This window comes from Manis pentadactyla, chromosome 3 (assembly GCF_030020395.1).
Source record: "Manis pentadactyla isolate mManPen7 chromosome 3, mManPen7.hap1, whole genome shotgun sequence".
Lineage (NCBI taxonomy): Eukaryota > Metazoa > Chordata > Mammalia > Pholidota > Manidae > Manis > Manis pentadactyla.
Window position 1 is genome coordinate 5,381,761 of NC_080021.1, and position 25,615 is coordinate 5,407,375.

Below are 25,615 nucleotides of genomic sequence, written 5' to 3' on the forward strand. Positions count from 1 at the left end.
GAGCAAATTGAAGGAAAATGTCTTTAAGGACAAGATTGCAGTTTTATAGGCTTTAAAAGGAAAAGGGTTTTGGTAGTGTGAATCCTTGATGTGCCCCTGGCACAGCCCCCTGGCAGAACTTGTTCAAAATGCAGATTCTTGAGCCCATCCCAGAACTAGTCGGTCAGGCAGAGACTTCTCCTTTGGGGAGGAGGGGCGAGTTGAATCAGAGTCTTGACAGCCACGATGGGTGGAATTTCTTCAGGGGGCATTGAAGAGCTTTCCAGACAGAAGACAGTAGCACTCGGATCCTGGGGAAATGGTATGGAGTAGAGAGAGCCCGGATCCACCTTCTCCAACCTACAGGATGAATCTATACCCACACACAGAACATTTCACCCTGAAGAAGAATGGAGACCGGTGTTTCCTACAGTGAAGCACAGGAAGATCAAACTAAAAAATGACAGGAGCGACGGAGATGGTAACCACAGGGTTCCCGTCCGCAGCACAGTGACCCTCAGAGGGCTGAGGGGGGATATTGCTGAGAGAGTCAGGAACAGACTCCCTGCCCTGAGGCCCATGGAAAATGCCTGGTGGATTAAAGTACAACTAGACCATAAGTGAAAGGACCCATGTTTCAGAGCTGAACAGCAATGGAAACTGCTGGAGGCAATCTGGGATCTGAGGAGCCAGCCAGTGACATTGTCTGTGCTTCTTTCACACATCCTTCTGCACCCAGGAGCAGGATCTGGGTGCCATCCAGCAGCCCCGCCTTGTTGCTTGCTGTTATCTACTGGCCCAGCCCCCATCAGCAGGACTGCAAAGTTCCCCTACTTGCTGGGAGGGTGCATGAGTCTGCCGGTGGGTGCCACCCAGGCAACTCCCCAGAGCACTGTGGGGGAACGCCTGTGCTGGGCCTGACCCCTGGTCATGAGTGGGACGTGGCGGCACTAATTGGAGAAATCCCTGAAGTAGCTCAGCGCGCACAGGGGCTGTGGGGAACGTGCATGGAGCCTGATGCCACACCACCAGCAGGACCTGGTGCGTACCCTACTCGGGAACTCCCCAGAGCAGCCCTAAGTGGCCCAGAGGACACAGGAGCATATGGCCGGAGAGGCTCAGGGCACTCAGCTGGCGCCAAAATCCAAGAGTTACCTAGAGGGTGCTCCTGACTGGCCACTGACCCACCACCTTCCCCCAACCAGAGCAGAACTCATAGGTGTCCTTCCAGGAGCCCACCCCCAGGATCACCCTCTGGGAGCTCCAGCACGAGGAAAAGCCCACCTCACACTTGCTCGGCCTCCAGCCCAAACCATGAGGAACACGCCGCCTGCACAAGGAGCCCTCCACACAAGGCAAGCCTGGGAGAGTGGGTCCTTTCAACTATTCCAAAGAACCAAGCACAGGAAGTCACACAAAATGAGAAGACAGAGGAATATGTTCCAAATGACAGAAGAGAAAAGAACCCGGAAAAAAAAAAACTAAATGAAAGAGAATTAACCAGTCTACCTGACAGAGCTTAAAGCAATGGTTATAAAGCTATTCATTGGACGTGAGAAATCTGTAGTAGAATTCAAGGTGAAACTCAACAAAAAGATAGAAAGTCTAAAAAAGAACCAATCAGAGATAAAGAATTCAATAAATGAAATACAAAATATACTGGAGGCAATGAACAGCAGGCTAGAGGATGCAGAAGAATAGATCAGTGACTTGGGAGATAAAGTATATGGAAAATACTCAAGCTGAACATCATAAGGAAGAAAGAATTAGAAGAAATGAGGACAGGGTAAGAGCCCCAGGACAACGTGAAATATCCTAACATCTGTATTATAGGCGTCCCAGAAGGAAAAGAGAGAGAGGAAGGATTAGAAAATTTAGTTGAAGAGATAATAGCTGAAAACTTCCCTAATCTGGGGAAGAAAACAGTCTACGAGGTCCAGAAAGCATAGAGAACTCCAAACAAGATGGGCCCAAGGAGGTCCACACTAAGACACATTATAATCAAAATATCAAAGATAAAGAGAGGATCTTAAAAGCAGCAAGAGAAAAGCAGCAAGCTATGTATAAGGGAAACCCCATAAGATCATCAGCTGATTTTTCCACAGAAACTCTTCTGGCCAGAGGGGAATGGCATGGCATATTAAAAGTGCTGAATGGAAAAGCCTTCCAACCGAGAATGTCCTACCCAGCAAGGTTACCGTTCAGAATGGAAGTAGAGATAAAGCTCTTCACAGATAAACATGTTAAAAGAGTTCAGAGCTACTAAACTAGCCTTACAAGAAAGGTTAAAGCGACTTCTTTAAGAGTAAAAGAAAAGATCCTAGCTAGAAGCAAGATATTTAAGAAGGAAAAGTTTCCAGTTAGTAAAGAAAACATATAGTAGAGGTTGTAGATAAATTACTTAAAAGCTAGTATGAAGGTCAAAAAGAGAGAAATAGCAAAAGAAATTTGCATCTAAAAATTAGTTAAGGGGATCACTTAACAAAATGGTATAAAAGAAGTTATTATACATATAAAAGGTGAGGAGGGGGAGTAGGAATGTAGAGCTATTAGAATACATCTGACCTTAACTGACAGTCAGCATATTACAGATTGTCATATTCATAGGGTGTCATTTAAGAACCCCATAGTAACCACAAACCAAAAACTTATAATAGGGACACAAAGAAGGAAGAGAAAGTAACCCAAACGTAACACTGAAGAAAGTCATAAAACACAGAGAAGAGAGCAAGAGAGGAGGAAAGGTCAGAGAACAGCAAAGACAACCAGGAAACATTTAACAAAATAGCTATGCATACCTACATATTGACAATTACTTTAAATATAAGTGGCCTAAATGCTCCAATCAAAAGACATAGGTGACTGAATGGATAAGAAAAACAAGACCATCTATTTGCTGCCTACAAGAGATTCACTCCAGACCTAAAGACACACACAGACTGAAACTGAAGGGATATGAAAAGATAATACCATGCAAATAGGGACAATAATAGCTGGAGTTGCAGTACTTTTACTTTTATCAGACAAAACAGACTTTATGACAAAGTAACAGGAGACAAAGAAGGACATTACATAATGATAAAGGGGTCAGTCCAACGAGGGTATATAACAGTCGTAACCATCTATGTACCCAACATAGGAGCACCTAAGTGTGTAAACCAGATACTAACAGGAGGTGGCAGAACAGTGAAAAGCAGTAAAGTAGAAGGCAGGTTTGGGGAAGAAAGCAGTTTCCACTCGGGTAGGAGGGGGCACAGATGCAAGGTTAGAGAGGAGACTGAGGACACCATGTGGAGGGCCCCAGAGGCCCTGCTCTACACTGTGCGTTTACCTGGTTCTGAAGGCAGGAGGCTCCTTCAGGAGTTGGAAGGAGGAGAGCTGAGATTCAGAAAGTTCAGTCTGGCAGAAATATGGAAAATGGGGGTGGGGGGGCCAGAGACTGAGGACATGCAGGCAGTTGCTGCAGTCCATGTGAGTACTGGCGAGCGCCATGGCCCCAGTGGGGGAGGTTGGAGAGGGCGTGCTGCCTCCCAGCCAAGGGTGGCCCAGAGAGCTGGGTTCAGGTTACCTACAGGAGATGGAGGGAACATATCCTGTGGTCAAGAATGTTAAATGGGAGTTGACTCTGAAGTTTAGCTATGAATGGGCTTGGGGATGCCATTGAAGGTTGGGTTAGCTGGGAGAAGAAATGTCTCTATTGGGGAGGGATAGGAATTTGGGGCCGGTCATAATAGCAGTTGCATGATCATATAAGACGTTAGTAGTAGCATCTTATATTTATTAGGTGCCTGTTGTGTGGCAGGCATTGTACTGAATGCTTTGCCTAGAAGATCTCCCTGAATCATCACAACAGTATTGTGATGAGTTTTATTACTCCTGTTTTACAGATGAGAATACAGAGATGTAGGGAAATTAAGTAATTTGTCCAAAGTCACATCACTAGGAAGGGATAGAGCTGAGATGTGAACCCAGGCAGTCTGACCACAGAGCCTATGTTTGTGACCAGGGCACAGGGCTGCCACTGGAGTGGGTGAAGGAGGGAGTCTTGTGGGTGGCCAAGCCCATGGTAAGTTGCAGATAACAATAATAACTAGCATTCACTGAGAATGGTCTTTGTTCATGCACTATGCCGAGCCCTTTCTGTGCATTTTCTTAGCTTGGCACACAGTAGCAGTGCTCTCTAAAGAATAGCAGTAATGATTTTACTCTCGTTTTACAGATGAGAAAGCACAGATGTGTGGCCCAAGGTCACACAGATACTAGATGATAGAGCCAAGATTTGCACCCAGTAGCTCGACTTCTGAAGCTGCCTCCTCTCCCACCCCACTGTGGTGCATCTCAGGAGAGGAACTAAGAATAGAGGAAAAGAGATGAGAGTCACCATTATGAGTAGAGTCTGGAACCAGCCAGCTACAGAATGTGCAACCTGCAGGGAAGATCAGGCCCTGCAGCAAGGCTGTGGGGGCAGAGGAGCCCTTGAGCAAATCTGCACTGTGGGACTCACTGACCCACTGAGCTGGGTGACTTCACCTACTGAGGCTCAGTTTCCTCATTTGTAAATGGGACCAATATTTCTTAATTCATAGTTTGATCCACATGAAGTGAGATGGCATATGGGCACTGGTGGCTCAGTGCCTGCTGCATGATGACTCATCCGTGAATACCAGCTGCTGTTACTCTTCCCACTGCTACACAAAACTGCTTCTTGGTGCCAGTGAATGTCCTTGAAGGGTGGTGATACCTTTAACCAAGATAAGGCAGATCAACAGAAGGGCACGTGTACATGTGTGTGTGTGCATGTGGATGTATATGTGTGTGTGCATCTGTGCATGTGTGAGTGTGTGTATGGAGGGAGGGGCAGGTAGCAATTGGCCAACGATGAAATGAATGGTTAGAGGCCCGTGACTTCATTCTGCAGCATCTTGCTATAAAGACTTATTGAGACATCAGTAAGGTCTCAGCCAGGCCCAATCCAGCCACAGCTCATCCTGGCAAAGGATTTCCCTCTGAGTTCCAGAGGAAGTGCAGCAAGTATAAAATCGGAGCTTGCTGTGAATTCTTGTAAACCAGGCAAGTGCATGCTCACAAGGTGGTTAGAGGCTCCTTTGCTAATCCCACTTCCCAGGAGCTGGCGGCAAGGAGCTGTGTCGCTTGGGTTGTGTGTATGAAGCAAGGTGCATGATTATGCAAAACAAGGCTCAAGGGGAAGTTATTCATAGTGCTTGGATCCAGCAAAATGTTAACTTCTAAATGCTTTTTTTAAATAACAAATTTCAAAACCCTGGGGACCTAAAGATAAATCCTATCCATATGTCTCTGGCTGAGTTATGCTTACCGAGGGACATGTTTCCAAAGAGGCCTTTGGGTACCAGATTCCCATCCTGCAGGAGGAGGACATTCTTGCAAAGAAACAAATATCAAAAAGGGTGGAGATGGAGAAGAGCTGTATTTGTCTCTCAAGAAATTTAATACTTTCTATATAGCAGGCTCGACTTTGGGAGCTGGGGATCCAGATGAACTAAGACTAGTCTCTCCCTTAAGGGCCCTGGGATCTTGGGGATATGAGGCAAGAAACTGGCCCCCGGGGGTTGCCACAGGCCGGATGGGTATTGTCAGTGTTGCCAGAAGCCTGATCCAAATGGAGCTTCCAAATACCAGCCTGGCATTGCCAGATCCAGGTGGTTGTTTTTTTTCCCCAGAAGCTGGAAACCTGCAATAGAAATGTTGCCTGGTTTTTAAATATTGGCAGCTTTATGTATACTAAACAAAATGTGTGTATAGATAAAATTTGGTTCGTGGGCTTCCAGGTTATAAACCTGCAACCATTTTAATAGGAAACATTGAACTCTAAGATAGAAGAAACAAACCAAAACAGCATTTTGTGGGTGACAGGGAAGAAGGGCTCCATCCAGCCTGCTTGAGGGAGGAGAGTAAGTCCTCACCCAGGTGTGCTGCCCTTACCTGTGCGTCCCTGTGGGGTAGGGCGGGCAGTGAGATCTGGTGTTTGGAGGCAGCTCCTTGGGTGGTGTTCAGTGTGAGAAAAGAAGAACAGGGGTACCATCTTTTAGGTGTAAATGTGAAGCTGGCAGGTAGGATGCATAGAACCCTGTACTATGTGAGATCAAATGCTCAATGAAGAGAGGGTGTTTTTTGAAAGTTAGGAATGGAAGCAGCCATGGATAGGCCATGAAACACAAGTGCCTTGATGGACCTCAAGGAAAGAATGAAGGGCCTGCTTTCTTAGGAAGCCAAGCCACCTTGGGAGGTGACTTCCCTTTCCTGAGCATCAGCTTCCCCTCTGTCCAGCTGGACAATAGTTCCTGCCAGGCCAGGGTGGCTGAGGGCCCAGGCAGTGTCATCTCCACCATCCCATCATAGCTAAGTGGGGTTTCCTCTAGGCAAGGTCACTGCCCTGCGGAACACTCCACTCCTGCCTAAAAGGATTCCAGGTCAAATCCATTTGGCCAATCAGGTGCTCAAGATTCCTTACAATATGGAAAACTTGTTTAACCCTTTTTGCAAACTGGCTTTTTCCCAAAATTGACTACTTAAGTCCTGTCCCTCTCTTATTCTTGGAATGCTCACTTGGAAAATCCCACTCCGCCAGAATTCCATGGAACATGCATGGGAATTCTGCTTTACACATAAATGACATTAACCGTGGGGTGAGATTCTTTTTCTAAACTTCAGAAACTAGACCAGCTACATTTTTCTTTTGGGCCAGACTTGACTCCTGAAATCCCTCGAACTTTGTTTCCCTTGCAGGTGGAAGAGGCCCTGAGTGAAGTCGATTTTCAGCTCAAGGTGGACCTGCACTTCACGGACAGTGAGCAGCAGTGAGTGTCCTTGGCCTCCCTGAGCGTGGCCGTGTGGTTTCCTCCCTCGGACCCGGGGCACCCTCATGGCCACGGGCCTCCGGAAATCCCTCACAAATCTGGCTCCTGAGCAGCAGTAACCTCTCCTCTGCCACAGGCTACGGGAATGCAGGCTAACAATGTCTATGTGGTCGTGTTAAACCGCATGTGGCTCAAGTGCTGCATGCCCAGAAACCTCCTGATTTCCTGGCTTTGGTAACGGGCACGTTCTTATATCTGATACCTCCGTGCCTTTCCAGTGTAGTATTAACTAGGTCTTTAGATCAATGGCCCTAAAAGGCGGCAAACCTCAAGGCCCCTTCTGAATCAAAGGAGATTTGCCAGGATGCTGCACCATTGTACTGAATATCTGCTATTGTATTTCAACTCTCTGAAAACTGAAAATCCATTTATGTGTAATCGCTAATTAAAGATGCAGGCACGACACTTCTCTCTCCTAACCTCTTCCTTTAAGCTGCTCTGCGGCCTCTCCTCCCACGTGGGGTGAACTGCCGCGTCACAGAGCCTCTCCAGCTTCTCCCACGTCACAGGTAAATGGTCTCTTTTTCAGGTGTTAGGAAGCCCAGTCAGGGTATTTCCAAAACTCTAAACTCCCATCCAGTTTATGACTTCTTTCCCTTGTTGTGGACGCCCCCCGTGGCCCCCCAACTCTGCTCCAGGCTTTGTCAGAGCAGGACACTCCCGGTGCAGTAGTGGGGTGTGGCGGGCAGCTCCATCCTTCCCTGCTGGCTCGGGCTCCGTGAGGGTGGAGCGGCTGCCCGGGGCCAGGAGCCCTATGACGCAGTCTGTTGCAGGCAGCTCCTCTTCCTACGGCAGGTGCCCCATTGCTCTGGGGGTACTTCATACATTCCAGGAGAAACACCATCGGGCTGCCCCTCCCTCCCACACCCCTGCAGTTCTTTGACGTAGTGACGCCTCCTGTGGTGGGTCATTCAGTCCTCGCAGGAAGCTCTTTGGGGAGTCTCTTCTCTAAGGAGCGCACATCTGGCCCTTAGGAAATACAGACACTTTAACCTTCATCCCACACTAGTGGGACCCCTCTCCTCTCAATGCTGCTCAATCCAGCCACTCTCAGCCTCAGGCACCAGGACCTGTGTTGGCCCAGTTCTAGGGGACACAGGGCGAGCCCACTTGAACATCCCTCTCATCAGACTGAGGCTATTGCACGGGGCACTCTTTCTCCCTCGGCTCTGAGAGCGGAATTGCAGGGCCCTGGCCACCCTCTGCAAACCATTGCTCACTCTGGTCTCTACAAGCTCTTCAGCAAATGCTCCACATTCTCCTGTGCAGTACAGGGAGTCAGGTGGCCAGTGCTGGCAGAACGATCCCCCAACCCCTCCGAAGGTGAGGCTCCCTGTTAGAACGCCCTCCCCGGGAGTTTCCATGACATGGGGAGTTGAATCGGAGGCTGTCTGAACCACAGCTGGACGCTCTTGAGATGCCGGAGACCCGATCGTGTCTGCACATGGAAAGCAGACATCTGCTGATGTGTAAGATGGTCGCATCCAGTCTGGGCTGTCAGGGGATCTGTCCGTGGTTCTGCCACTGTGTCCAGGCTCAACACCACAGATTCCTCATTCTTCTCTGGCGCCCTGCTTCCCTCGCCATGTCTGCTCGCCTTGGTGGAATGGCGGTGCTGGGGAGTCATACCTTCCTCACACCATCCCTAGGACTTGTTCTAGCACCGTTTTGAGCTCAGAGGCTGTGCCAGAGGGCAGCCTTCCTTTTAACCTATAAACCCGAAACCCGGAAGTGAAGCCGCTGCCTCTGCTGCACCCACGTCCTCCTCTGCCATCTAGGATTCCTGTCACCCACTCATCAACCACCCCCTGCCCTATCTTCCTCTGCCTACTTCCCTTAGGGACGTGAGTCCGTAGTGCCATGGGAGACTTCCAACTCATTACAGACCCTGCCCTTGATTCCAGACTCAGCCTAGAAGCCATTCTCCACCCAGTGCTCCAGGCAGCCTTACTGATAAGTCACGAGGGACACAGGAAATGAGACCTTCTTGCCGTCAAAGCAGTAGGTAGTGCAGAGCTTGTGTACCGGAGACGGGACCCGGGAGAGGATGAAACCCAGCGGGCTAGGCTGTGTGCCACCAGCCGTGAGACCCTGGGCAGGTCCCTGCACTTTTCTAAATCTTTGTAGCTTCATTTACAAAATGGGCATCATTACAGAATCTATTCTCACAGGTCTGTTATGAAGATTAATAGGAAGGACTATTAATGGCCAGCTGCACGGCTGGCTGAGTAACCGTCTCCTTTCCCTCTGTGGCTTCCACGTGCCGCTTCCTGTCTGTGACACAAAGCACTTCCTAACAATCAAGCAGGGGGTTTTCATGGACTATGAGATTAGCTAAGAGGAACAGGAAGTCAGAGGCGGGGGAACGATTAGAAATGCTGTGCTTTGTCATTTTCATAAATTGAGTTTAAGGATGTTGAAGTGTCTGTAGCACATCCCACAGGCAGACATTAGGTTTTGAAACTGGTCCGGGGCAGATCAGAATCATGCTGGCTTGAGCGGAGCCCAGCAAAGAAGCACGAATCCAGTACCAGGGACCGGGGCTCTTGGAGTCCTTCTCCCCAGCGGTTCTCGCCGTGGTGGGACGGCTCATCCCTCGGGGACATCTGGCCATGTCTGGAGACACACTGGACTGTCACACTGGGGCTGGGTGCTACTGGTGTCTCATGGGTCAAGTCCAGGGATGCTGTCCATATCCCACATGCGCACAACAAAAGCTGCCCACAAACCTTTGTTCAGTCCCCGAGGTCAGGTTGCTGAGAGGCAGGCCCCTCGCTCTGCTCAAACCTGATGCTTGTACTTGCTGCTCGGCACAGACCCACGAGCACGTGACTGTCCAGGGACAGGGGGCTCACCCCTCCATCACACCCCACCCCCTCTGTTCCTGCCTGTCAGGACATCAAGGCGTTGTTGTATACCTTTCCTCAATTACCCTCCATTCTCGACCTTGAAACCACTCAGAAAAATTCTAAGTGTGGAAGTCCGTTCAGAAAAACAAGACTCCTTAAGTCGTCTCTTCATCTTAATTAAACATCAGGGTTCTTTTCTGTGTTCTGTGCTTTTGTTTGAACTTTTTTTTTTTCGTTCCTTTACAAGAACCCAGGCATCCTCTTCTCAATTCTTTCTTGTTTACCTCCATCTTGTCTTAATGGAAACCCACCCAGGAACTGTTTTATCTCTGTTAATTGGCTCTATCCATTTCAGAGCACGAAAGAATATCACCTCCCTCATTCCCAATTCTTTGCTCCTATTAATGTGGTTTAAATTCTTGTTACTATTTTTGATACCTTTGCTCCCCTGACAAGTATTTCACCTCCTGCTGTTCAAGCCCTAAGGCTACTTCTGTGATTCTTACGAGCCTGTGTCTGAATGTATTCAAAGCGATAATGTTCAGTAACGCAGAACAGACTGCGGTCTAGCATTTCAGTGTTGCCTTGTGACTTTGAACAAGTCAGTTAACTCATGGTGGCTTCAATCCCCCATCTATAAATGTACCTCATAGAACTGTTGGAAAGATGAGGGGCAAAGCACTGTATTCAGGCTTTACTTCACCCCAGTGGGCTCAGAGGGGAGTCATCTCCCACAAGTCTGAGCCCTGAACCAAGGCAAAGGGAGCAACATATATCTTTCTGCTTCCGTATCTGTAACATGCCTATGTGCCCAGCCAGCAGGCAGGCAAGGGGGAGGGAGTGCAGGGGGTGAGCCTAGGGAGCGGGTGCTGGGCAGAGCGGGAAACCAAGGGAGTGTTCTTGTTGTTTGTGTTGAGGAGGGGGAGTCCCCGAGGGGGCCACCTGGGCTGGACTGCTGTCCTCGTAAATTGCTGTCCTTGTAAATTTTTCCCCATCAGTGAAGACCTCATAGGACGGTTATAAAGATGAGGGGAAAAGCACCGTGTTCGGTTTGCAGTAAAGCCTTGATAAACTGTTGTCAGAATTAAAATGAATCTAAATGTTCACAACTTCTGAGACTCAGGGTCTATACTGTTTGCCTTCTCCCCGTCAGATTTCTTCCAGTAAAAGGGAGGCCATTATTTGTGGTCTTTTCATAAAGCCACACTGGGCTGCAGTGATTCAACTGGCTCCTTTCTGTGGCATTCGTCTGCACACAGGCTTTAGCAGAAAGGCTTTCCAGGAAGCAGAGCCCATCGGGCTGGCCCTGGGATTGCTCCCCTCACCGTCCCCTCTGTGTGTCTCATGTTCCTGTCTGCGGACGGGGAGGAAGACACTTGTGCTCTGAGCTGTCTGTCCTGCTCAGGGAAGGTGCTCCGGCCGCGTTTCCCAAGTGCTCTGGTTCACGGAACTTGGAACGCCTGAGTGATTAGTTTCCCAAACCTGATATTAGCACAGGATGGATTTATTTAGAGAAAAATTAATGCCATTTTTATAAGCAAAGACTCTGCTGAGCCTTACCTTCCAGTTGGTTTATTCCCTAGGAATCAGGTGCATACTGATTATGAAATGCTAGAGCAAAGGTGGAGGGGCCTTGATGCAACTGGTCAGGCTATTCAACCACTCTGCTTTGAGCGTCATTCATTCATTTGGTCTCTTATTCCTCTGAATAAGCAAACATTGGACCAACTTCTGTATGCCAGATACTCTGCTGGGTCTTCTGGATCTGAATATGCATTAGTCACATTGTCTGGCATCGCCTTACGAGGTGTGATCTAGGAGAAAACACAACCTACGAAGGAAGTGCAATGCTGGATGCCTGCAGGGAAGCAAGAAAGCAAGTGGAAGGGAAGCCAGGGGGCTTTAGTGTGGAGATGAGCCTTGAAGGGTCTGGGTGACCTTCCATCTCTGACAGGTGGGCTTGGTGTCGGTGACAGCAGAGCATGAGCCCCCGCTCTGCCGAGAAGCAGCTGTGGGATGGCTTGTGAGTTCTTTCCCTCTCTGAGCCTCACTCTTCATTTGTCAGTCACGGCGGAAATGATTTCTGCCAGATGCAGCATTTGCAGGGATTGATAGACGATGCATGCATGGTGACTGGCCCTGAGCGCGGCTGTAATCCGGACCTGCCTGGGGGGCAGCGGGAACAGCCCCCGGTTACTCACGTGAGCTCACTGCTTGCCTTCCAGGCTGAGAGACGTGGCGGGGGCTCCCGTGATCAGCAGCCGCACGCTCGGCCTGCACTTCCACCCCCGGAGAGGTCTGCACCACCAGGTCCCCATCATGTTTGACTACTTCCACCTGTCGGTGATCTCGGTGACCATCCACGCCGCCCTGGTGGCTCTGCAGCAGCCCCTGATCAGGTACGACGGGAGCCCTGAGGCGCTGGGGCTGCTTGGCTTTCTGGTTACACTTCTGTGGCGGGTGCAGCTGGTTTCGTCAGACTGATGGACACAAACCAGGAGCACGCCTCCTGAGCTGCAGGGTTGGGCTCTGGGCCTCCCTGAGGGGCCGGGGAGAGGCGGGTGGCGTGGGCAGCGGGCAGCAGGAGGCGAGGGGACACAGGCAGTGAGCTGAGGGGCCGAAAGCATGCCAGTTTCAGGTTTGACCTGAAGACCTGGGTTCTACACCTGGTTTTGCTTTCTAAGTGTGCCTTAATTGAGAAGTCATCCAGGGTCTCTGAGACACACAGTTTTCCTGTGTAAAACAGGAACACGAGTGTGCCCCATCCACACAAGCTTTCAGAGACTCTCAAGTGAGGACAGTGGCCAGGCACGTGGTAGGGGCTCTTTTTTCGACCCCTTCCCTGAGTTGCTGTTTGTTCAAGTGCTTGAACACCTGTGTGGCCCTGTGTTCTCCGTGTTCCTCCTTCAGTGAATCTCTCAGGGCACCTCCAAGTCCCTGTGTGGCCCTGAGGTTTCATGAATTCCATAAGAGGAAGGACAGAGCTGACAACAGTTAATGGATGTATTGCACCCAGCCGTCTTCACATACACCTGGCATGCCAGACACGTTCATCAAATCATTTCAAAACCCTGTGCAAAAGATGTTTAGGGATAGGATCTTGCATGGTGGGCTTTTTTGGGGGAAGTTTTCCCAGTGTCCCTTTTCAGGTCAGCTTTTCGGTGCTGGGAGATGAAATGCCTGTGGGGGAGCCTCCAATCCCCCCTAACTGTGGGGCAGTTCGATGCGCTGGCTCCCTGAGGGGGTCAGCGAGTGAGAAATGCAGCTGATCTTGGCCACGTGCTATCTCAGCGGCCCTGCCCGTGTCACCAGGCTGTCCGCTGAGCTCCATCACAGGCTCTGCTCACCCAGGGGCCCCTTCAGGTACTGACCTCGAACGGTAGAGGTAATGGACTTGTGTCAGAATAACCATAATCCCCAAACTGGGAAGTGTCACCCAGAGGTAAAGACAAGGTGCAACCACAGGGTGTGGTGAGGTGATTTCTGAGAGGAAAAAGGACACCACATAGGGGTAGGGAGGCCCTGCGGGGGTGTTAACTCAGCATGCAGGGCGGGGGCCGGGAGACCTGGGAGCCGGGGGCAGAGAGAGCCGGGGAGGGGCACCACGTGCCTGGGCACCCTGGCTGTGAAAACAGGCCCCCAGCCTCTGGGGCTCTGCTGAGAGGTTTGGACATTTTCCTGACCTAAACCTGATGGAAACTGGGCCCTGAAGATAAGGGAGCTCCCTGTATGAGGGAGGCCATGGGACTGCTTGGGAGTCTGATCCAGCGGGTATTTATGGAGGGCCGGCCGCGCCCCAGGAATGGTGTGGATCTGCTCAGCACGTCCTCCTGCGGCAACTAAAGAGACAGACTTCTCCCTCCAGGAGTGCAGGGTAGATGGGTGGGCCGAGCCACAGATGTGGAATTATAATGTGGCCATGTCCGGTGCTGCTGTGGCCTTCGATAGGAACTGTTACAAGAATCATAGATGCAGACTTGAAGCAAAGCAGGCCTTCACTTGGGAAGGTGCAGGAGAAACAGAATCCAGAAAGCATCAGAGCACATGATGATCCCATAAAGGAGAGCTCCAGACATGAGCTCATTCGGAGGCTAGGCAAAAAGTGGCCTCAATGCAGAATTCAGGACATGGTCTTTCTGCTCCCAGGGAGGTAGGGTTGATTGATGGCCGGAGGTTGTGTCCTGGGATTAGCTGGCTCTCAGCTGCTGAGGGGGCACAGCCTGGGTCAGGAAAACAGCTTCCTGCACGTGGCTCTGGGGCCCCAAGACTGACTTGTTTGGCATCAGCTGGAGTTAGGACTACCTGATTGTCTAGCCCCACCACATAATTTCTGGGGATCCTTGTTTGGGTCACCTAACTTCTCTAAACATCAAAATAACAAATGGCATCTCAATGTCAAAATAATAAATAAATAAATGAAGGCAAGAAGGTAGAAAGGAACTTTTAAATGGGCAGTGATACTAACCCAGTAGAGATGAAAGGGGCTGCAATGAGATGAAGGGCAGAGTGTATATGATGCTTTGTGAGCAGGGGCTGGGGTAGCAGTGGGCACCACTAAACATCAGCTGCCCCTCCTAGAAGGGCCGAGCAGGAAGCCCTGAGATGAACAGGTCAGATCTGGGACCATAAAAGGCTTGGAGCTTGGCAGGGCAGAAATACACACAATTGGGTGTGCAGAGTATCCAGGGAACATGATGGAGGGATGGGGTTAAGTGTGGGCTTTGGGATCAGGGGAACCCGGGTCATTGTTCTGAGCCCCTTTCTTATTGAGCTTATTGGTTCAAACATGTGATGTAAGCTCTCTGAGCTTTTATTTCACTACATTCCAGAAGGTTCTTAGAAGAATTAAATGAGACAGTACATGCAGAACCCTTGGCTGTGCATTCAGTCGATTAATATTTACTTGGCACCTACCGTGTTCCAGGCACTGATCTAGGGCTCTTGTCTAGCACCTGACAAGCACTCAGTAAATGGTAGATAAATTTATGCATGGGGAAGAAGCCATTCTGCTCAAAGGGAAACCAGGGAAGGCTTTAGGAAGAAGTGGCCTTTGAGCCAGACCCAGGGAATAAGAGATTGTGATGGTGAAAAATAAACTTGGGAGGGTAAATTAGAGTCATACTGAACAGTGTAATTAATGACACGTTAAGTATTGAGAATCCATTTATGATATGAGAAGGATGCATTGAAGGTCTCGAGCAGGAGAATCACCTGATCAGACCTCTGTTTTACCCAGATCCCTGCAGCAGCTGTTGCGGGTGTTGGGCTGGAAGTTGTATCAGGGTGCAGGCAGGTGAGCCAGTTAGGAGCAGATGGTGATGGTCCATCCCAGAAACGGGGAGATGTTGTCACTGAGATGGCTGTGAGGAGCTGGTCTCTCTCCTTGTGTTGCTGGAAGCCTGAAGATTGGGGATCTGGAAATTCTTAGGAGACAGTTTAACCTTTGACAAAAACAGTCCTTAGTAAGTTTGTCTACAGCAACCTTGCCCAAGGAGCACAGATAGAAATTCACCCTCAGAGCTTAGCTTCTCTGGGGAACAGGGTAAAAATAGAACTGTCTTCTGTTCTCTGGATTTCCCAGGGAAGATTTCTGTTAGTTAGCTCATGGCAGCTGGGAACAAGGAACGCTATAAAGTTATGGGAAATGCCTGTCAAATGGGGCAAGTTCTAGTTTTTCCAGGAAAGCTATTTTCCTAGCATCAGTTCAATCAGGAGGAAGCATGCGTGAAATTAAAATTCAAGCTCCAAAGTCCCTTCAACCTTCCCTGAAACAGACCAAAGGAGAGAAAACAATTTTTAGTCCCCAAACAGATACAAGTAGATTTCACTTGGGGGATTCACTAATGAGTTATTAATTTGCAGCCTGTTCCCCACATGTGCCGTGAGCCTCAGTGTCATGTACATATTCTACGGTTTCTTCTGAGTGTTGTTTTTATCCATCTTCTAGCTAAACTGGAGACTTGCTTCAGATCTCAGTTCCAAGCAAATCAGAGTAGTGATTCTATTATACTTGATTCTATTTGTGGTATTATCATCCATAGCTGTATAAGTACAATGATTATATTAGATTTTCTTAGATTGGTGGGAGTATGGACAATATTGCAACACTAACGGAATCATCACTTTTTGTGAGACCCTGTACCTAAAGCTGTATTTAACTGATCTCATGGAATCCTCAGACGCCACGGAGAAAGTGCTGGTATCAACCTTGCTGACTTGGGAGAACACAGGCCCCGGGACAGTAAAAACCTTTCCCCCTGTCGCAGAGCTCGTAGGTGTTGGCAGGTGGTTGCCTCTCCTTGAGTATCATCTCTAACTATTGATCTCTTGCACACAGTTTGCTTTATAAACCGCTCTCCTGTGCTCACTGCCTGAGTTCACCTCTGTCGTCTTGCATCTGCCTCTGTAGACACCAAAATACTTCATGGTGAGGGTCATGCCTGAAGCATCTTAGTGGGCATGAGCCTACTAAATCTGTGAAGACATGAATTAAACAGAAATATAATATTAGCTTTGAATGCCTGTCAATACATTAAGCAGGAATGTGGGTCTAGGATTAAATCATTCCACAGATATTTCTTGAGCACCTAAGGACATGATGCCACCTGAGGCTATTTATGATCAAGATCCTCTTTGCCATCAGAGACTTTGAACCTCATTGGGAGAATAAGACATGCCTATAAAACAGCATTCGCAGTACGACAAGACAATTAGCCACTACGATATTTCATAGAAGAGATCTGAAAAAAAGGGGAAATGAGTTTAAGTAGACTTTATGATGCATCAATTGATAAAAATTGACAAGGTAAAGGGATGGGGAGAGGATCAGATTCATAGAATCACACCAGCTTTCCTAATCCCCTCTGATCCTAAAGCTAATGGCCCCACCGCAGCACATCGGCCGATCTTGCGGTGACTCGCAGAGCCGGGCAGGTGCTGCGTATTTGTCTGTGGGGCAGGTCGCAGTGTTCCAGCCGGCGCTGACCAGTGAGCATTTCATAGATAATGGAAGCTTTAATGTCCATGACCCTTTTAGACTTGTGTGGGGCTCAAGGAGGTAGGTCTTTATGTTTTTCCCAGAACAAACGGAGACTCAGAAGAAGACGGGGGTTGAAGGTCATGCCAGGTGTGCCACCTGGAGGAGCAGAAGCAGAGCTGAGCCCGCTCAGATGGAGCCTCCCCTTGTCCTTCAGCTGGGACCCCGGCCCCCCTGCCCCTCCACTGTGCGACCTTGTTGCTCTGCCTCGGGCGCAGTGCTGGCCTCCCAGGTGGCATCTCGCATACACGTAGTAGGGGGGTGTCACGCTCACTTGCCAATTGCTCCCCTTTGCCACAGCGGCATCCCAAACTATCTGGCCCAGACAGTGCCAGGGGTGAACTTCCAGAGGACTTACCTACAGCTCCCCACTATGCTGCCGGGGGACAGTTTAATGGCACCCTCACTTTCCTTATGCCCTTCTCTCCCTCTTTACTTCATTTCAGTTTTACTCGCCCAGGAAGAGGCTCCTGGCTTGGGAAGGGCGGCCCGGATGCAGGACCTGAGCAGTCTAGCCTTTCTCTGGAAAACCTGGTGTTTGGAGCGGGATACTGCAAGCCGACCTCCTCAGAGGTAATGTCTGCACAGGGGCGGCGGCCCCGAGACCCAGCTTTGCTGTGCAGAGCATGTGGCCCCTGAGGTGCCTGCTCCTGGCCTGCTTAGGGACACTTTGCGTGGCCCCCTACCATCTATCCCTCCATTGCTTCTTTAATCACGGCTGCCTTTATCAAACATACTTACAATGCTGGGCCCTGGGGTGGATCCTGGGAGTGGGGTCTTCAGACAGTGCCTTTTCTAGGGGGTCCTTGAAGAATTTGGTTCTCTGGAGGCCATGGGGTGTGTTGTGAGGGGCTCCCCTTGGACCACAGGGTAACCTCAAAGCCCTTTGGTGTTGAGCTGGTTTCAAAGCCCGGCTCCATCTCTCATTTGCTCACTTTTTCCGAGCCTCGGTTTTCCCACCTGTAGGGTGGCGTCACTGATACTAAATCATCATCTGGGGTGTTATGTGTATCCAGTACCATAATGACTGTGAAGTTGAAGTTCTAGCCAGTACCTGGTACTCAGTGGTGCTCAACGAATGTGCAGATCCCATCCTCAACTTGTTCTTTCTTCCCAGTGAACACCTATCCTTACTCTTCTCTGATGTGCAGGACTTTGACCACATACCTTATTTCTCCTGAGCCAATGCAGGATTATTGTTATTAGGGGGCCTGCTCCCCTCAGAAATAACCAGCCTGCACCAGTCTGGGTTCCCAGAGAAACAGAAGCAGTAAGAGACAAATGCACGGTATAGGATATATCTGCCTATCTACATCCTGTGTCTATACAGACACATATAAATATAGATACAGGATATATTTCTGTCTAAATCCTCTATGTCTATGTATGTAAAGAGATTTATTTTGAGGAATTGGCTCATATGCTTATGAAAACTGAGTAGTCCCAAGATCGGCCATCTGCAAGCTGGAGACACAGGTGCGGGGGGCCGGGGGGTGAGGGGCGTCTCTACTGACACGCGAGGGCCGCACGGGGCTGCCCCTGGAGACTGCACAGAAGCGCTCTACCTGGGTTGGGGTGGGTAGGGGCATGGCAGGTCATTTGGCCCATCCGGTGCTGTTACATCTGAGGGGGCTGAGCATGGCCAGGTCACACGTCTACTCCCGCAGCTGTTGTGTATGCGAAAGAGAAGATTCTGGTGTTAAATGCATACTATGCTCAAAGCTGTGTGTCTGGGAGATTTATCCCTCCCATCTCCCCATGGAAACTCAGGTTCCTCAACTCAAAAATGGGATAATACCTATCTTTTAAGAGAGAATTTCAGGAGTTAATATGTGTAAAAACAGTACAAAAATAGACTCATAACAGGCACATAATACAATAAAGGTTTTTTTTTCTTCATTTCTTTTCCTGGCTATTTTTGGGGATGTGTGTCAAAGAAGACATCCCTGTCTTTTCCAGGAGTCAGATAGAATAGCTTGTTGGTGGGTGCTCAGCGGTGCACTTGCTCATGGAGCTTAGCTCAATGGGTTATTTTCAGGACCTGCTTCTTTCCCTGTGTAATTTCCATTTGGGTCCCATCCAATTATGTGGGCTCAGTGCCGTGCGCCTACCCTATGCTTTCCCACCAGGCAAGGGCTGCCAAGCAGAGAATAAAATCCACTCCCTCCATCTCCCCTGGGAGCTGTGCATCAAATACTCCAGAAACCCAGTGCATTAGCAAATAATACCAGAATCCACCCAGATTTCAGTGTCAGCAGGAAGGGTTAGAGAGCAGGTGTTCCCTTCAAAACAAGCGGTTCTACACAAGACATTTGCAGAAACTAGAGTTTCATAGCAAAAGGAGCTGACTGGCATGAAGAGTCATGGGGGATAAAGACTGATGCAACATGCCAGCTCCCTTCCCACCCGCCAGGCCTTCCTCTTCCCCAGAAGAGAGCCCCGCTCTTTCCCGCTGCATGGCGGGCGGCCAAAGCCTGGGGTTTAGAGTTGGAGCGAGGGCTTGCATCCCGTCCCCACTGCAAGCCAGCAGCTTTGCCCCGGGGGAATTATTTTCCCTCTCTGTCTCATGGCTTACCTGTCAAAGGGGATACTAGTGCCTGCCTCACGGGGTTGCTAAGAGGATTAAGTGAAATAAGCATATAAGGGCCTTGAGCATAGAGCTTGGCACAGAAGTGCTAAATAAAATTCTTGGCTGGTATTATTTTTATTTTAGTTCATTCACATAATTAAATAGAATGTTACTCAAGGGCCCCAGTGTGGCCTTGTTGGTAGGGCATCGAATGGAGAATCTTAGATGGGGTTCTGTTCTTGGCTTCAGCACCGACGTGCTGTGTGACGTTGCGCCAGACACTTGTGCTCCCTGGTCTCAGTTTCCCAGTGTGTAGAAAGGAGCTGGGGGAGATCACCCTGAGGCCTCCCTCAGTCCTGCTCTGCTGCTTTTTCTGTAACATCCTTGACACGGCTGGGTGCAACTAGGGACACTTGACATATGTTTGATTGGTTATTCCGGACTCTCTGGAGAATGGAACCAGTAGGATGTGTGTGTGTGTGTGTACACACAGATACACACACACACACACACACACAGGTTTTCAGGGATTGGTTTGTGTGATTGTGGAGCCTGGCAAGTTCAAAATCTCTAGTTCAAGCCAGCAGGCTGGAGACCCAAGGAAGAGTTTCAGTTTGAGTCCAAAGGGACCGATGATCAAATTCCTTCTTCTTGATGGGTGGTGTGACCAGGCTTTCTCTTGAGGTCTTCAATGGCTTGGGTGAGGCCCACCCATAGTACAGAAGATAATCTGCATTACTCAGAGTCTAGTGATGTAAATGCTAGTTGCATCAAAAACATACCTTTGCAGGAACATCTACAATAATGTTTGACCAAATAGCTTGGTACTGTGGCCTGGCTGCATTGACACATGAAAGTCATCATCACACTTAATAATTCTCAGGGTCTGATAGACTCTCATTGAAGATCAAGAATCTAGTTACTCAGAATAAAGATAACCCCTTTCCCCCTTGGGAGATGCTGTATACCCCCCTTTCTTCTTACTGAAATAAGGGGGTATTCCTCCTCTGAAGGGGGAGGAAATGGGGGTGCAGGGAGATTCAGACTTAAGAGCTCTCCTCATCTTCAGAGCTCTGCCCTCCAGGGCAGGAATGTCAGTGTGTCCATCCGTTATTTATCCATCAGCCTCTTGTTTAGCCCCTGCTGTGCTGGCATCTGGGTGCTGCAGGGACCAAAATGACTAAACTCTAGTCTCTACCCCCAGTGGGTTGTGGGATGTAGCTTGTCAGGCAAAGCAGTAATTAAAACTTAAAATCCCACAGTAGCAGGAAAACCGTGGTGCCGATCATTTCAAGTCTCATTTCTGGGCTCCGACTCTGTGAGGCTGTGGAGGCACACGGACTTGGTCGCTTCCAGCGTGACTGTTTTGCATCTCCTTTTACCAATGAGGAAGCTGGTAGAGAGGTTGAGTTCTGTCTCTGCGCTCACACAGCTGGGCAGGGGGCCAAGCTGGAGGTTTCAGCTGGTCAGCGGGATCCTGTCCAGCCCCCACCCGCATCACCGTCCACTAGGTTAATGGTGAACCACAGAAGGGCCAAGGGTCCATGCGCTGCCACGGTGGGATGCGTTTCCGATGGACCCGCCCGTGTGTGCCTGATGCAGTGTGCGTGCTCAGGAAGCCTTTGCTGAATGAATACGTCAGAAACCATGGAATCTGAGGCTCTCTGAATGCGAGAGAACAAAAGCCCTTGCCAGTAGACTGTGAGGCACTTAACTCTGAGACAGATCTGTTTCCAGCCAGTGCTTTGAGCCTCCCTGGTCCTTTATTCACCGGGGGAGGTCACAGAAGCCATGCCGTGGGGAGAATGCTCTGCCGGCGCAGATGGACAGGTCTGAGATGCACAGGTGGCCGCCAGAGTGGAATTCCTCCATCCTCTGCTGACTTAGAAGATGGTGTCTAGACAGAGAAAGCTGTGCCATTGCGAGGACATTCCAGGTGGCCGCTCTGGAGTCACCTCCCCTTCCAGCAGGATTGCAGAGGGTCGCGGGATAGCATCTTCCTTGAAGGGAAAAATGCTCAGGCGGCTATGGAGGGCTTAGCGGGACACGCCTTCCATGCTGAGCCTTCCATGTGCCAGGCCTCGCTCCCTGGCAGGGCGGCTGGGAGGGAGAAAGTGGAGGGCAGAGCTGACATCTGGGCAGACATCTCCCATCTCTTAGGCATGCTTTTCTTTTTGCCCTTTTTGCCTACATTTTTACTGGGATCTTTGTACTTTTCCCTTTCTTTAAATATAACCTCACTTGCTACTGTAAACATCCTCATATCCTTCTCCCGAGGATCCCTAGTCACATAGGTAAGACATACGCCCACCATTACCGTTAACACATAACTGTATCATCTCTGGATCATCTGCCATCTCCATAAGTGGAGACACTGCCATTGGCTTATTCACTAATGAATAACATTTATTTATCAAGCACCTGCTATCTCTCAGGAACTGTGCTAGGAGTTAGTGATACAGCGCAGGAAATCGCAGCCTAAGCCCCCACCTGCTGGGGCATCTTTACGTCCATAGCCTCTGGTCCACTTTCAAGTTGCTGATGCTTTGGGGGTGCTCAGTTGATGTTGGAGGTACAAGTGAGTGAGCTAGTGTAGCATCAGGTTCTTGATTCTATATGAGGGGTGACCACAGCTGATGGAGCCACTGGACACAGCAGGCCCTGTGCCCAGGGACCACAGTACATTTAGGGGCCAATGGAATATTTTAATTTCTTTTAAAATCACAACAAAAAAATTTAGATTATCCAACCTGGATTATATTTGTTTTTATATCAACTAATTCATAAAAATAGAATTTTAAACATTTTTTTAATGGATAAAAAGTGCCTGGGTGCCATAAAGGACATAATTCAGTTTTGGGGACAAGTACTATTTCTTACCTCTTATTTTTGATTCCTGGTTATAGACATACAAAAGCAGAGCCCAGGGAACCCACATAAGTTCCCCAAGGCAGGCAGGTGTGAACCTAGACCTCAGCTCTGTGTTGGGGCCCATTTCATCAGCAGTGCATGCACACGGAGTGTGCTACACAAACATTTGTACATGGATGAAACAGCAGAGTGTGGAGGAGCAATGGTTTGAAATTTGTGAGTAACATGCTCTGAGGTCAACTACCTGGGGAAGAACTGGAAGTTACCAGGGAAACAGTAGTTATTTAAAGAAAAACATGTTTTTTAGTTTAAAAAATTGTATATATGACTTCTACTATTTCAAGAATGAAGATATCAAGCACCTTTGTATTTCTCTTTCCATTAAAATTTAAGTTTTAAACGTTCTCATTTAAATGATTATCTAATTAGCTAGCATCTTGAAAAATCAATAGCAAGTTGCTGTATGCTGCAGCGGCTCTGATGCTTTGAGCTTCTGGTGCAGTACATTAATCTGCACATGAATCCAGTGCAATTCCACAGGTCATTTCTGCAAAAAGGTATAAAACACTGAAATGGGCTTTTCTAAAGTCTACCATAGTGCCTATTTATGCATCACCGTTTCCTTCATGAAAGTCGCCCTTATTCCACATCGCTGGCCTTCGGAGCCCTTGCTCCTCCAGCATTTCTAGGCGTGGTGGGATACGCCAGGTGGCCAAGACGAGGGAGACACATCTCTTCCCAGGCTGCTCCGGGTGCCCCTTGGCCTCCGAAGTGTCCAGCGCACAGAGGCCAGTAGGCGAATGCTGAGCGAAGCCAGGTGAGGGAGCAGCAGGGCACACAGGCAAGGGCCCCAGATTTGAGTATGGAGACATAGCAGGACTGAGGTCAGGCTCTACCGCGGGCAGACCGTGCGAGCTTGGCAACCCATCTAGCCTCTCTGAGCCTCTGTTTCTTCTTCTTTTCTTAATGGGAAGGATGGAACCTGCTCACCCTCTGAGGTTTCTCAGTGCTCACGATGGGGAAGCTGTTTCCCCCTTGCAGCGCCCCCTTCTCCCCGTCCTCTCCTCTCCTCTCCTGACCTCCACCTCCGGGACGGTGTGATGAGGCCATCACAGATCACATTTGCCTTCTAACGTGATTATATCAGCTCAGTGCACTGAGCACTTACTTCATGTTGGGCTCTGTGCTGGCTATTTTTAATATGCTTCCTCACAGCTCCGGGAATAGATGCATATTAAAATGTTGAGGAAACAAAAAGCTCCAATAACTTCACCAAATTGCCAGCGTCAGGCAGCTGGTCCCTGGCAGGGCCAGGATACGAGCCCAGGTCGGACTGCATCCTGCACTGGCCTTGTGTCCACCTGTAATCATGCTTCACCCACTCTCTCCTTTAATCCCTCCATAAGAGTGAGGGGCGTGCCAGTCTTATCCGGCACCTAGCACGGGGGAGTCAACAACAGGTGTCTCTTTAATCAACACCTACATGGATGTCTGTGCCTCTTCACAGCTGAGGGGCTGAGTCCAAGCCTCCCCTGAGTGCTCATTTACACAGTGGGTGTGGTGACACTCGGCTGCGAGGATGATGCAGTGATGGTGAACGACTCAGCCCATCCCTTTCCTCGTGCGGAAAAAAGAGAGAGATTGAAAAGTAATTTCATGTGAGGTGAACGTAGAGAATTAATTGCTGGTGCTCTTCTCCACTGGGGCTTCTAAGAGGGGCTTGGCCACATTGGGGCGATTGATGGGAGGCTTCTCGGATGGACAGACTCTAGGCAGATCTTTCAGCTGGGGGGGGGACAGAGAGCAGAGGTTTAGAACCGTCTCTTCCCATGGACTAGTGGCTTCCAAGGCTCCGTCTTCCATAGCTGGACGTTAGTAGGGGCCTTCACTGTCATCTGGCGCCCTGTCTTTCAGACACAGTGCCCTTTGCTTGAAGCTTTTATCTATTACTTTTTGTAATGCGTTTTTATAGAGCACCCGATTTGATCGCCCTCACGATGAGGTGGACAAGCACGGCCTAGACCGGGAGCATGGACCAAAGGCAGGAACTAACACTGGAGGGCCGGTCACTCGGCAGTGGTCTGCTGGCAGGAGGAGGGCAGGCTCCCGGACTTGGACACAGTCCAGAAACACTCCTCAGAGGGAAGGATCTTTAATATGAATCAAAATGAATGAATCGTCCATTGTAGAGGGGAGGGAGGGGTGAGGAAGAGTAACTGCAGCACGAAGGGGAGAGGAAGGGGCAGGCCCCGCTGGGCACTCGGTGTGGCCCCTCAGGAGGCTGGGAGGACCACAGTGGTCTGGTCATTAGGGACCCTGTAAGCAGGTCAGCCACAGAAGTACTGCAGGCAGAGGACTGGCAGGAGAGCGTGTGCTGTCAATCCTGCCGTGTAGGGGACTGACTGAAGGACAGGAGGGCTGCGGCAGGGAGGCAAAGTTGGAGGCTGCTGCTATAGTCCACAGATGAGTGGCACAGTGGCCTGGGCAGAGGAGAGGTGAGCTGAGCAGAGGAGCGGGATGACTGGGCATCAGAGCAGGAGCTGAAGGAGGAGGGGAGGGCGGGGAGAGTACGTGCCCGTGGTGGCTGTCAGTTACAGTCACAGGGCTTGGCCCTAAGCTAGCCTCCCAGTGAAGAGAATTGGCAAGCTTGATTCACACTGAAGTGTGAATGTCTAAAACCATCCATTTTGGTGACCCTACTTAGGCATTTACATTTTTTCAATGAACATTTAACTCAAAGAAGGTGGAATGTGCTATTCTCTCTGCCCAGAACATCCTTCTCTGACCTTCCTCCATCATTCTTTCCATTCAAAGAACTCCTGTTTATCCTTCAAAAACCAGCTCAGTCATCGCTTCTTTGACCACCCAAGTGCCCCGAGTCACTGTATTGTCTGTCCTACTCGTGTGCTCTGGCTGTGCCTCCGTTATGTCAAAGTACTTGTCTAATGAGTCCTTCTGCTCTACTCGAAAGCATTCTAGGAGGGCGCAGACGTTCATGCCACGACTCTGGGTTCAATCACTCCGGCGTGTTTTACCGTCTTTTCCTTGGTGGGCCCGGGTTATCGCCTGAGGAAGCCGACAGATGACAGACTTGGTCAACAGCCAGGGTTTAAACCAAAGAAGGGACGAGGGGCCTTTGCAGTGAGCTGGACTCTCCAGAGCTCTTTTCCATTTTTCCGCCTTTGTCCCCTTTATGGGTGTCAGGACAGGTCACGAGGAAGCTAAATCAGGAGAATGAGGGGACCGAAGGGGAAGTCTTCTTAGCTGCCTGGGCAAGGAACACAGAACTAGCCCCTTGGGCAGAGCCTGCCACTGTCACACGTTGTCTGACACACCACCAGCCTGCCAGGGTGCCTCTTAGGAGAATCACCTCTGTCACTCAAGAACAGCAGTGGGGTCATATTGCCCAAGGAAG

At 49.6% G+C, this 25,615-nt stretch overlaps 1 protein-coding gene across 2 annotated transcripts in view; it reads left to right on the plus strand.

The window, feature by feature from the left end:
* FAM135B (family with sequence similarity 135 member B) overlaps positions 1-25,615 on the plus strand; it is a 294,798-nt gene that overhangs the window by 195,430 nt on the left and 73,753 nt on the right. For both annotated transcript variants that reach the window (XM_036893581.2, XM_036893582.2), the window contains exons 5-7: positions 6,745-6,815; positions 11,950-12,123; positions 17,207-17,333. In XM_036893581.2, coding sequence (XP_036749476.2) covers positions 6,745-6,815; positions 11,950-12,123; positions 17,207-17,333 — 372 coding nt within the window. The remainder of the gene's footprint in view (positions 1-6,744; positions 6,816-11,949; positions 12,124-17,206; positions 17,334-25,615) is intronic.